The sequence below is a fragment of the Octopus bimaculoides genome, chromosome 9 (genome assembly GCF_046866305.1).
Source record: "Octopus bimaculoides isolate indiv1 chromosome 9, ASM4686630v1, whole genome shotgun sequence".
Classification (NCBI taxonomy): domain Eukaryota; kingdom Metazoa; phylum Mollusca; class Cephalopoda; order Octopoda; family Octopodidae; genus Octopus; species Octopus bimaculoides.
The window spans coordinates 8,811,886-8,824,828 of NC_142936.1; the positions used below are offsets into that span (position 1 = coordinate 8,811,886).

The 12,943-nt window shown below is 36.6% G+C and overlaps 1 protein-coding gene across 1 annotated transcript in view; it reads left to right on the top strand.

The window, feature by feature from the left end:
* The window catches only part of LOC106882137 (neuronal acetylcholine receptor subunit alpha-7), a 608,484-nt gene that overhangs the window by 559,933 nt on the left and 35,608 nt on the right, over positions 1-12,943 (top strand). The window contains exon 8 of the mRNA XM_052970401.2: positions 8,882-9,138. Within this exon, the coding sequence (XP_052826361.1) occupies positions 8,882-9,138 (257 nt within the window). The remainder of the gene's footprint in view (positions 1-8,881; positions 9,139-12,943) is intronic.

Here is a 12,943-nt window from a genome sequence, read left to right on the forward strand (position 1 = left end):
GGATGAGGATAACTTTCCTCTTTCTCTTGTCAGTCTTGACGCGGCAGAAGTGCTGCTCTTCTCTCTCTCTAACTAAGCGATGAAAATCACAAATATCGGTATACTTTTAGACTAACGACTTTTGTGAGTGAAGTTTTTCAGTATAGAAACAATAAAAATAACCAAAATACTCTAAAAATATTCATGAAATGAAACAAATCCTCTTGGTGTCAGTGTTTCAAGACCTTAAGACCCATAGGTTTCTATGGGGCGTAAGTCACCGAAATCAAAACATCGTCCCTGAACGGGATACCATTCCGTTGCAGACTCACTCATTTAGAGCTGAGTGGACGGGAGCAACGTGAAATGAAGTGTTTTACTCAAAGACACAATGCAGCGCCCAGTCTTGGAATCGAAATCAGCATCCTTTGATCGTGAATGGAACACCCTAACCACTAGGCCATGTACCTTCACGAAAAAAAAAGGAATGAATTATGAGGGAAATCACTTGATAGATGTAGCGAGAGACGTAACAGATGCCTTCAAGTATATGAAACCTGGGTCTTTTAGGAGTTTCGAAAATGGGAAATGTTAGCCTTCTAAGAATATTATTTAGGAATGAAATGAAAGTCTCCCATCATGGAATCCAAATTACTCGTAGAGTCGGTTCGATATGGCATTTAAGAGTTAGAAACTAAAACTATTGGTTGTGTTCATCAAAAGAACAGCAGTAGCATTTAGCCAGGCTTTCTATCACAGATATAGTTAACGCTTTCATCAGCCGCAGAACTTAACTTCAGTTTTAATCACGTGTCATGACGACCCACAGTGGTGGTCAGGTTATTGTAGATAACTTTTCACTAGACGTTTACGTGACTATTTCTCACAGTTAGTGATTTGAGTTACGTAAAATAGTTTCTCATTTAGAGAGAAGGCCAGAGATTTTTGTGAAAGAGAATTAGTCAGGCGTAATTTAGCACTTTATGCAGCTAGCCAGCCATTTTTCTTCTGGTTATCGTCACGTAGTTTATTGCAAAAGTATATCCATTTGATGAATGTATGGAGCTAGCTGTAAAGCGCGTGGCGTACTGATTTGAGTGTTATCCTCCTGATCATTACGATGTAGGTTCAAGTCTCTAACCAGTTGATACGATATCCTTGAGCAAGGCACTTCATTTCACGTTTCTTCAACATTGATTCAGTTCATTCAGCTGAAAATTAATGACTGGAAGAGATGCTTGCTTGCTTCATGCTCTTGTTTGATGGGGCTGAGGTCATCCAAGGTTAGTGGTCCCAGAGATGTCATCATTGCGAAGAGCCTACAAGGTCCACCAGTGCTCTCCATCGTCAGAGGTCTCGTGCCAGCCCCTCTGCATCCTTCTAGGTGTCGTCGAGCCTCTGGAGATTTTTCTTAATTACGTCTAGCCATCTGGTGAAGGGTCTGCCACGAGGCTTCTTCCGGCCCGCAGCTGCTACGTCGAATGAGACTAAAGCCGTGATAGGATGATCTAGCGGAAGACAGAGGACATGTCCATATCGGTGCATGCAACGGATAACTATAAGGTAAGAGGCTGCGGGCTGATGCGTGCACGCACACAATTTTTTGTTGGTAACGTGATGATACCATCTGATGTGATATTCTCAATGGTTCTCAGGGCTCTGTTATCGAAGCCGTCGATCTTCTTGGCCAACGTCTTCAAGAGGGACCACGTTTCTACACTATAGAGGAGGATGGAGAGGACCGATGCGTTGTAAATGCGTAGCTTCGTCTACCGGGAGATAGAGCATTGGTATCAGAGGGGCTTTCATAGGAAGTACATAAAACACGCAAGCCCCCTCGCTATGACAAGGCCAAACCCAGGAGAGGAGGTGGCTTGAAAGATCTGAGGAATTAATCCTTTGACGAACTTGTGTCCTGCCTAGAGGCGGGAGTTTTGTGTTTTCAGTTCCTTAAACCTCGCAGAAACTGTGATTATCTCTGCTTCTTGAGCTTATAGGATCGATGCATATTACTTCCTTTTATGCTTTTGATAGCAGTAAACCACTGTTGCTCCTAGTTTTATTTTAATATTTCTAAATTGTTTAGGAATTATTCTAAATAGTAGATCACTGTGCTGTGTATACTTTGTCGTATCAAATCCAGTATTGCATTTTTATTTATTTATGGGTTTCAGCCAAGTGGCTGCGGTCATGCTGGTGCACCACCGTTATCCATGTTCTCCGCTCACTATTCCTGGGAGAGTCACGAGGGTGCAGTTGACTCTCACTTCTTCTTTTAGGTTTTCTCAAAAGCAACCATCATTTAACTTCCCGTGTGGATTCCCAAGCGGAACCAACTGAGACTATGAACATTATCCAACCAGCCTGTTCTTGCTCTACCCCTAGCTCTTCTGCCGCTTGGTTCGGTTTGAAGAATCCGTCTTACGGTTCTTTCCTGCGACATTCTAACCACACATTCATAACACCGGACTGTGATCTTTCAATTCAGAGAAGTAGCGGCTCAGTGTGGAATGATTTCAGAGGTCCTACAAATTTCAAATACCATAATTTTAAGGCCGCTAGATTAAGTATCCGTAATTACTCTATTGATTATATGCGCTCGCCTTACAATATATATATCTTGTTACTTTGTCAGAATATATCAGCATTCCCATAGAGAAAACTCGAATAATGCATCAAGTGGTTCAACAAAGTAGTTATTTAATCACGTCTGTAAAAAATTCACTCTTTCTCTCCCTCACTCTCTTTCTCACTCTCTCTCTCTCTCACTACCTCTCTCTTGTTCTCACTCGCTCGCTCACTCCCTCGTTTTTTTCTTCTCTATTTTCTCTTTGATGATTAAATTAGAAGCAATAATTGAAATGATCTACAGAGATTCCTATCTTGTGTTTCTATTTAAATATCTACTTTATTAGCATCAACAGACTATAACTATTTCACTGTAGGTGGCTGACTTGAAAACTAATGCCCCTGTCTCAAGTTCATTGTTTCGTTTCATTAACACCGAACAACAGTTGAAGACAAATTTAACCTCTTATGTTGCTAAAGGCAAACAGATTCGGTTACGTTAGTATTTCCGCCCTTAATATTTTCTCATAATTTAGAAACAGGATGTAAATAATCAGAGCAGTAGATGATAATATTCCCTTTTAAGAAACTCAAAATGAAATAAATGGAGAGTGACTGGTGTTACTAAAATATACTTATTTATTAAGAACCGTATGTTCACTTTCTGTAGATCCGTGTGAAATTCAAATATATCTCTTTGAAGATCTATAAATACACAAATCACATCCACATACAAGGACCCTTCATACTCATAAAATCACTCACGCACTCACACACACACACACACACACACACACACACACACACATACACACACTTTTGATGTATTCATAGACTGTGTTTTTCTTAACAGTGTAGCAAACTTTGAAAGTAGTGACCCATGCAGATATACTTTGGCCAGATATTATGTCGCCCTGAAAAAGACCTAATTTTTCTACGTGGATATCACACACACATCAGCTAACCTAAATTTTAAAAAGCTACACCCACACAAAATTTAATATTTTTGTCTTAGAGTCAATGCATCTGCATATTTAAATGTGTAATACCCTGATCTCTCGAACCATTGTCATGTGATTATCTTTCAGAAAAAAAAACCGTTTATTCAACAGTGTCACGCCCATTTGTGGTGGGCGGTATATTTTCGCTTTAAAATTCCTCGCTGTTTGATTGATCTAAACGCTAAATATTTATTTTGAATCTGCAAAGTTGAGGCTTCCTACAAACTGTTCTCAAACTTTCTGTTCAACAAGAGAAGCACTCAAGGAACTGGCCGAACAAGAAGCTAGCTGCAGTACTCATTTTGAATAAATGTTATTAAAACTGCGATTATCATTCACAAATACTAAAACGTTGAGCTGGTAAAATCGTTAGCGAAGGAAGCAAAATGCTTAGCGACATTTCGTCCGTCTTTACGCTCGAGTTCAAATTCTGCCGAGGTCGAGTTTAATTTTCATTATCCGTGGGGAGGGGTCAATGAGATAAGTACCAGCTGAGCCCCGGTGTCGATATAATCAGCTTAACTTCTCCCTTAAAATTACTATCCGTGCACCACTATTTGAAGCGATTATTCACAAATGTATTTCTATTGACACATTGCAAAACACATAACACATTTCTTGAGAAAGGTAACTCAATTGAAAACTTGAAGAATCATTGTCTCTACTTTGTAAATTTAAGATGTGCATATCTAATTAACTAATCTGCATATTTAATTAGATATTAAATTTGTTGTTCTTCTAAAGAATGCGGCTTAGCAAATTAACCAGCATACCGTCTGTTACCTATACAACTTGAGATATTTCATTTGTGCATATTAATTATCTGAATGTAGTCATTTTTTTTCCATCTTCTACAAATGCTCTTCATAATTTTGCTGAAAACTGTATTTTCAAGAATATCCTGTGCCAATATACAAGAAAAATACATATTTGCAATTCTTTTATTCTTTTACTTGCTTCAGTCATTTTGACTGCGGCTGTGCTGGAGCACTGCCTTTAGTTGAGCAAATCGATCCCAGGACCTATTCTTTGTAAGCCTAGTACTTATTCTATCAGTTTTTTTTACCGAACCGCAAAGCTACGGGGATGTAAACACACCACATCGATTGTCAAGCGATGGTGAAGGAACAAACACACAAATGCATACATACATACATACATACATACATACATACATACATACATATATATATACGACAGGCTTCTTTCAGTTTCCGTCTACCAAATCCACTCACAAGGTTTTGGTTGACCCAAGGCTATAGTAGAAGACACTTTCCCAAGGTGCCATGCAGTGGGACTGAACCCGAAACCATGTGGTTAGGAAGCAAGCTTCTTATAACTCCTGCGACTCTATATGTTTATATATTATATATAAAAAAAACCTGCAAAAGTGTGACTTCTGTATTTATATATCAAGTTTATAAAATACAGGATTTTTTTTATTAATGACATAAAAATACATTATTTCTTTTATAAATTGCATTTCATAATTGATCTCACTTCGTTTTGAACAGAACTTTAAATTGTGATGACTCTAGAGTAGTCCAGCTTGCTTAAATTTTCACCAAATGAAATCTGATGCCAAGATTTTAAAAATTCGACCAGTTTTACACGTATCTAATATATTTAAACTTTCAAACTTCTTTATGACGTTCTAAAACAATATAATTGGTTCTGTCGACATCATACAATAGCATGAGATGACGTCATACAAAATGGAAAATTATGGCGTCATAAAACCACAAGTAACAGAAGTATTAAATGAACTGTACCATAACTGTGTGAATAATATAGCGAATGCTGACAGAGGTTATGAGTTCATAGAATGGCGACACAGAATAACAGATTAAATATCTAATGGTATTCAGTTACTTCGTTTCATGTTCTGGTTCCAAATCTCACCGAGATTATTTTGGTTCCTGATTGTTCCAGCGTTGAAAAAAGTACTGATCTCACTTCAATTTTCAACTACTTTTAATTTTCACAAAACATATGGCGCTGCCGTGACTGTGTAGTAGGCAGCTTGCTTCCCAACCGTATGGTTTCAGTCCTACAACGTGGCACCTTGGGCGAGTGTCATCTACTCTAGGCTCGGACCGACAAAAGCCTTATGAGTGGATTTGATAGAGGAAAACTGAAAGAAACCCGTCGTATATATATATATATATATATATATATATATATATATATATATATATATATACTAATGATTTGTAGGTACGTGGTATTTCGTTATGCAACCATAACATACTATAAAGTATATTAAATGTTTTTTTATAAGTCAATATCACGTCCTACTGCGTTAGCAGTGCTCTTTAAATTATTTTGTTAAGGTTAGTTCTACAAATATTCTATAGAAATTATAGCCATCACTAATTTTTGCTACAACGTTTCGAATCGAGACGTCAGATGTAAACTAACAATGAGACCGAAGAGAAAAATGGGTAATGTGTGTATATATACCTTATTCCGGATGGTTTGCCCCTTCATCGTTTGGATTACATTTAACTTTCGACCTACCATGGAAAAGAACAAAATGGTAATATACTGAAACGGAATTCATGTGCTGCACAGCGTTTCCTGTTACAAAGAAATTCTTGTACAAATTAGATGTATCATCTAGTACCTAATACGTGTAGGGGCTGTCTGGGATGAGATTTCTTCAGTATTGGTGACAAGATGTAAAGAACAGGGGAATCAGTAAGGTTGCACGATAGGGTTTTGAAAACTTCCTAGCTTTAAGGGTATCGCGAAAGACCATCCGAGTTTTTTTTACAAGGCTTAGAAAAACTCGAGGGCTGCTACAATAAGTGTGTGAGTCTGAGAGGTGAATATGTTGAATAAAATCATAATTAACTGATCCTCCTGTATTTTCTTTTACCCAAAGCCAGGAACTTTTCCACACCCTCTCGTGTGTCTCAAAGACACAAAGTTTTATGAAAGGAAAATAGTGACTTTCTCGCAGTTATATATATAAAAGCATTAGCTACTGTAACGATTGAAATGATGTGAATGCTTCCCGTTCTCGCAAGTAAAAAGAAAAGTATCTGAAATTTATAACAGATCTGTTTCGGAATAACTGTCTCTTACTAGAGAAGATTTACCAACTTTTCTTCGGTTGCTCAGACGAATTTTAATCTAAATCGATATGCGTTGGCTGTATCCTAACACAATATTACATTATCAGCCGTCCTGACCTGCATATAATAGATAGTTGGCCTTGTGGTAAATTAAATAGTATGCAGAATACATATAGCTACATTATACATGTTTCAGGTTTTCTGAAATACGAGATGATTTTATATATATATATATATATATATATATATATATGCATTATATATATATATATATATATATATATGCATTATATATATATATACATGTGTATATATATATATACACTTTATTTCACGCTGCTCTAATTCACTCAGCTCACTCAGCTGTGTGGCGTTGAATCACTGATTCATTTATCACAATGTTTTGGTGTGTGTGTGTTTTGTTTTTTTGTTTTTTTTTTTGTTTTTTTTTTGTTTTTTTTTTTTGTTTTTTTTGTGGTGGGTTAGAATCAAACCCCTCTGATAAACGGAGATGTATATATTTGGAATTAAGATTACCTCAAATTTGTGGTTTGCAGCTTCAGAAGACTTCTGAAATCATCTTTAAAAAAATAACCTTATTTAATGTTGATGTTGTTTTTGTTCTTGTTTAACTCCAGGTCAACACTGATCGAACCACCCTATGGTCATAGACGTTCCGACTATAACGAAGCCGTTTTTTTTCCGTTCTCACACAGTATACTCCAAACTACCTTATTCAATTTGTATTCCGTCGCTTCAGAAGGTTGTTCATGATTTGATGAAAATTTGACTGTTATTTCTAGGAGGTGAGCTACAATATTGAGGCTCCCGCATTGGCTTGAGGTCTTCTTCTAAAAAGTCTTTTAATATTTGATCGTTTTATCTCTACTAAAAACCAAAGACAGATCAATTTCTTCTTCATTCCTGCAAATATTATTGATAAATTATTATTCTAGAAACGTGTTACTCGTCAATTTCAGGATTTATGAAGAAATGGTAATGCCGATTTTTTTCTGATTCTCATTTCCTGCCTTCCATTTAAAAAAAAAATTAACGATGGGTTTTATACTATTTCTGTATTCATTTCAGGAACGCAGAGTAATTCTTCTTATTAGGTTATTCTAATCCAAAACCAGTTACTTGATTATGTTTCTGTATTTCTTTCTATGCCGGGTCCCTGTTGCTATTTCTGGGGCTGGAAATCTAATTTTGTCTTATTCTCTCTTTCTTCCTCTGTGTCTCCCTCCCCCTCCCTCCTCCCCTCTCTCTCTCTCTCTCTCCCCTCCGTTTCTCCGTTTTACTCTCTTCCTCTCTGTCTCTGCTGACTGGGATTTCTTTTTCAACTTTTATTTCAACACTAACCCTCTCTCTTTGAAGCCCCTTTATTCTTCATTTCAGCAAACAAAGAAGTCTTTTATCGTTGATCATTTACTTATTTCAGTCATTGAACTACGGTCATGCTGGAGCACTCCCTTGTAGGGTTTAGCCGAACAAATCACCTTCAGTATTTACGTTTAAGTGGGGCACGTATTTGATCGGTTTCTCATGCCTAAACCGTTAAGATACGGGGGGGGCTAAAGAAGCGGCGGGTGGACGTACAGAAGCACAAAGACTCACACATACAAACACAAGCACACACACACACACATCTCCGTTTATCATGGGGATTTGATTCCAAGCCACCATCAAATAAAAAGCTAAAGCCTTTATGGACGGGAAACCTAAGGTTAATCCCATAAACCGGCTTTGCCCATTTTCAATATATATATATATATATATATATATATATATATATATACATACAACGGGATTCTTTCAGTTTCCGTCTACAAAATCCACTCACAAGGCTTTGGTTGGCTCAAGGTAAGAAGACATTTACTTAAGGTGCCACACAATGGGACTGAACCCGGAACCATGTGGCTGATGAGAAGCAAGCTTCTTACCACACAGCCACGCCTGCGCATATATATATATGTGTGTGTGTGTGTGTGTGTGTGTGTGTGTGTGTGTGTGTGTGTGTGTGTGTGTGACAGGCTTCTTTCAGTTTCCGTCTACTAAATTCACTCAAAAGGCATTAGTCGACCTGGAATTAAAGTAGAAGACACTAACTTGCCTATTCTGACTGAACCACACAAATCTTAACCACACAAATTTAATCTGATTTTTTTTTTATATATTTTACCATTAACGTTGACTTTGATGCTATTTCTATTTTATTTATTTGTTTCTTTTTTTTGTTGAATTCTATTCTAGTGCTAACGAAGTGTTTGATGCCACATACCCGACAAACGTTCTGGTCTCTTACAATGGATTTTGTCACTGGGTACCTCCTGGTATGTTCAAGAGTACATGTCAGATTGACATCGCCTGGTTTCCCTTTGATGATCAGAAGTGTACACTCAAATTTGGTTCGTGGACCCACGATGGGCGTTACCTTGATCTTCAGCTTGATGGAGACGGTAACGGAGATACGTCAAGTTTTATAAGAAATGGAGAATGGAAGTTAATAGGTAAGATAAAGACAACATCAATTTTTAAACATGTACACGAGATTAGTTTACATCATTTTATTGTTTTTTTGTTTTTGTTACTGTATCTCGGGAAAGTCGTTATTCCGATAATAGACACACACACTGGTTCTATTTCACGTCCTTACTTTTATTTGTCAATTGGTTAACTATTCAACCAGTTAATTAATAATCAATTGTTTGAGTAATCATTTGGTCAAACAATCAATCAGCTAGGCCCTTCGAAGCCCTTTCCTCACCACTGGCAATCTAATCAATGACATGCCGTCCTTATCCTAAGTCTACTTCAAGCCTGTCAAATAAAAATAAAGAAGGGAAATAGAATCAGTGCGTGTGTTCATTATTGGCATAATAACTCTCCCAATATACAACGATGTTTCAGCACACGAGACCACATCAAGTATCTTGCCATCCAAATGCAAGAAAGAAATTCTAATTCTCCTTCTGTGTGTGTGTGTGTGTGTGTGTGTGTGTGTGTGTGTGTGTGTGTGTGTGTGTGTGTGTGTGTGTGTGTGTGTGTGTGTGTGTGTGTGTGTGTGTTTCTATTAATTCTTCTGTTGAATTGACATGAATATTCTGAATGTAAGTTAGTCACGAAACATCAGCATTTCTTCTGACTCCCACCTTTAGTTCTAACGGATGGGCAAAATAAAGTTTGCATCCATAAAATTTCATCTAACTTCACCAAAGTTTTTGGACAAGTTTCAAAATTTAAGCCATCTTTAATTATTAAACACAGCAATTTGTCTGTCCCCTTTTTCAATCCATATAGCCTCCTTCTTTATATAAGCATGCTTGGACGTATCTACATATTTAAATATTCAAATAAGTAAAAGACGAAAGGTACGCATGCAAAGTCTAAATTGCATATACATGCGTATATATTCTGAGATCATCTAATTCGATGATCATCTAATTCGCATTGAGGAAGAAGGCAAGACAGAATTATGCGTTTGCGTGTGAGTACGTATATAAATCAGAGAGAAAGAGATAGAGAAATTATATTCAAATATGTCTGATGAATGATTCTGTCATATATATATATATATATATATATATATATATATATATATATATATATATACATATACAGAACCTGTATGTCTAAGTTAGGTTATATTACAGACCTTAGCATGGCTCTCTAAAATATTTTCGTACAAATCTTGAAATGTTTCGTGCATGTAATACTAATTAGTTTACTTGTTTTCATTAAAAGAAAATAATCTATGGATAGTTATATACTATTTGGAATGTTGCACTGTTCTTTAGGAACATGTGAGACACAAGATATTGGTACGGTTCTCAATGAAATACTAACGAAAATTCACATAACGTTTGTATATATGTATTTAAATGTGGATATAGATAGATAGATAGATAGATAGATAGATAGATAGATAGGGAGGGAGGGAAGGAGGTAGGTAGGTAGGTAGGTAAAGAGGTAGACACACACACAGACAGATAGATAGATAACTTTGTTTATTGGATACAGAGGGCCAATTTCTCACGCTGGCGAGCATTTTTGAGGTGTGGGGGATCATTTTCAACTTATTCCAGAAAGATTAAAGATTAATTTACCATACTAACGATAGTTAATTTCGTCCGAACTGATTCCATTATACTTTAATGGTGCCTTCACAATATAACAACGTTTCGCACCGATTTACGTATCAATCCTCAACGATTTTCATCCTGTGATCAAGTTCATCCAATGAAACCTAGCTTACCATCGATTAGTACGAAGTCATCTTTTAAGTCGCGTGCGACCACAGTTTGACTAAATTTATCAGACGCGCAATTTAATCTCTGAGTAATGGCCGTGTGAATCGCTAACTGTTCATCTGTACACATAAATATGAACACATGAACGCGCGCGCCCAAAATTATATATACATATACACGGTTGACATTGCTTAAATCTAGGTCACCTCTCAACCAACTCTAGCCTTGACTATCTTGTCCTATTTTTATAAGCAATATACCTCAAGCTACATTATGCAATGTCTCCTATTTTTAGGGCTTTATGGTGTGGTTTGAGAGGGATTTGGCTGTTATGTGTAGCAGATCAAGCGACTACAAAAGGCTTTTTCGTTGATATGGAAGTTAAATATTTAGGTGACACGTCGAAACCGAAACCGAAACGATAAGGTTGTTAGCTGCAAGAAATCGAGTTGACATCTGATGCTATGAAGAATGCCACAAAGGAAATATTATTACAAAGCTAAATTCATGTCCTTTTAGATCGATCCAAATGTTGAATGGAACATGCCGCTCAATATCAGAGCAGAGCAATGGAGTCGTTATCTTAGCATTTCAGGATATCATATTAAGAGGCAGTTATTATTCTTCATTACAATGAACCTATTTCTATCGTAATGATCTATTGAATAACCGACTCTCTGCTCGTTTCAGACGTGATTTATGGTCATTTGTAACACCCAATGAGCAGGTTTATCTTGCTAAAATAGACATTGTTCTGCATTTTATTCTCGGCCAACCAGCAACAACCGATATTTTGCTTCACTTATCAAAAGGATTAAAATCCCAGCAAATGTGTTAAAAGTCAGAAAATTCAATAAGTACCGATAAATATTATATTATCTGTGATTCTTTACTAACTTTTAGACTTAGAAAAGATTGTATTCTGACGTAAAACGACACTTGTATATCAAAAACTGCTATGTTAAGTCTGATACTGAAGACTAAAAAGACAGTAGTAATCAAAACACAAAAGTATCATTATTCCATTCGGTTCATATTTATTTCTCAAATATCTTAATCACTGAAGCATTACATTTTTGTTTTAAATTACGTTCAAGATCCGTTTTCGTATATATAAATATCGAAGTCGATTTATGTGATCTTTTCACTGTTTTATTCTTACTAAAGTTATCGATCTTTTAGAGATACATAGGAAAGTGTGCTTCGTCTCAAATATTTGTTATGGCTTCGAGGAAGAAGTGCGCGCCCATGATCTTTTGCAAGGCCTTAAAAAATCGGGGTTGATCGAGAACCCGCAACTTATGCCTTACTGTAGTAACACATAGAATTATTGTCAGTTTCCGTGACCTACCCGGTGTACTTAGAACAGAATAGATTCCGCTGGGAGTAGTAAGGACTATGTGGTAATGCGAAAGCAGGAATATTTAGCAATTGAACCCGGATCCCTATATCCGATGTAAAAAAAAAACAAGCAACTCTAGATTACGGTTGAGATTCGCTATAATATTTACTTACGTCGTCAACAAAATTTGACCCAATCAACACGTCGCTTGGAACCTGATCTAACAACAATTTTATCTTCGGCGCGATTTATTCTGAACCAAACCACTTCTATTTATTCAGTGCATTTTAGCCACTACTGACAAACGGTTGGTGGAATACATCAGACCGGAAACGGAAGGCAGCACCGGCAGGAGCTGACCAAGGAGCTGTAATAACACAAAATCAATGAATGGACGGCGATAGTAACACGCAATGACCAGCTAACATTTTGACAGCTATTATTATCACATCACCCCAAGAACAATCTCCGAACTTTCTCAATATTTTGTCGTTCATAGCAACGACAACATGTTTTCTTTACGATAAGAATAAATATATTTTTATCAAATGTCTCAAACAAATTTCAGTGTTCTTCATATAATAAGTCTAATAACCAAAATTAGATATGGTTTGACCTAGTTATAACATTCTCAAAGGATATAGGGTTGGAGTTTGGTCAGGATAAATGTTGTTATATAGTTGTGAAAAGGCTCCCACTTTGAAAGGTATGCGTTTGCAATCC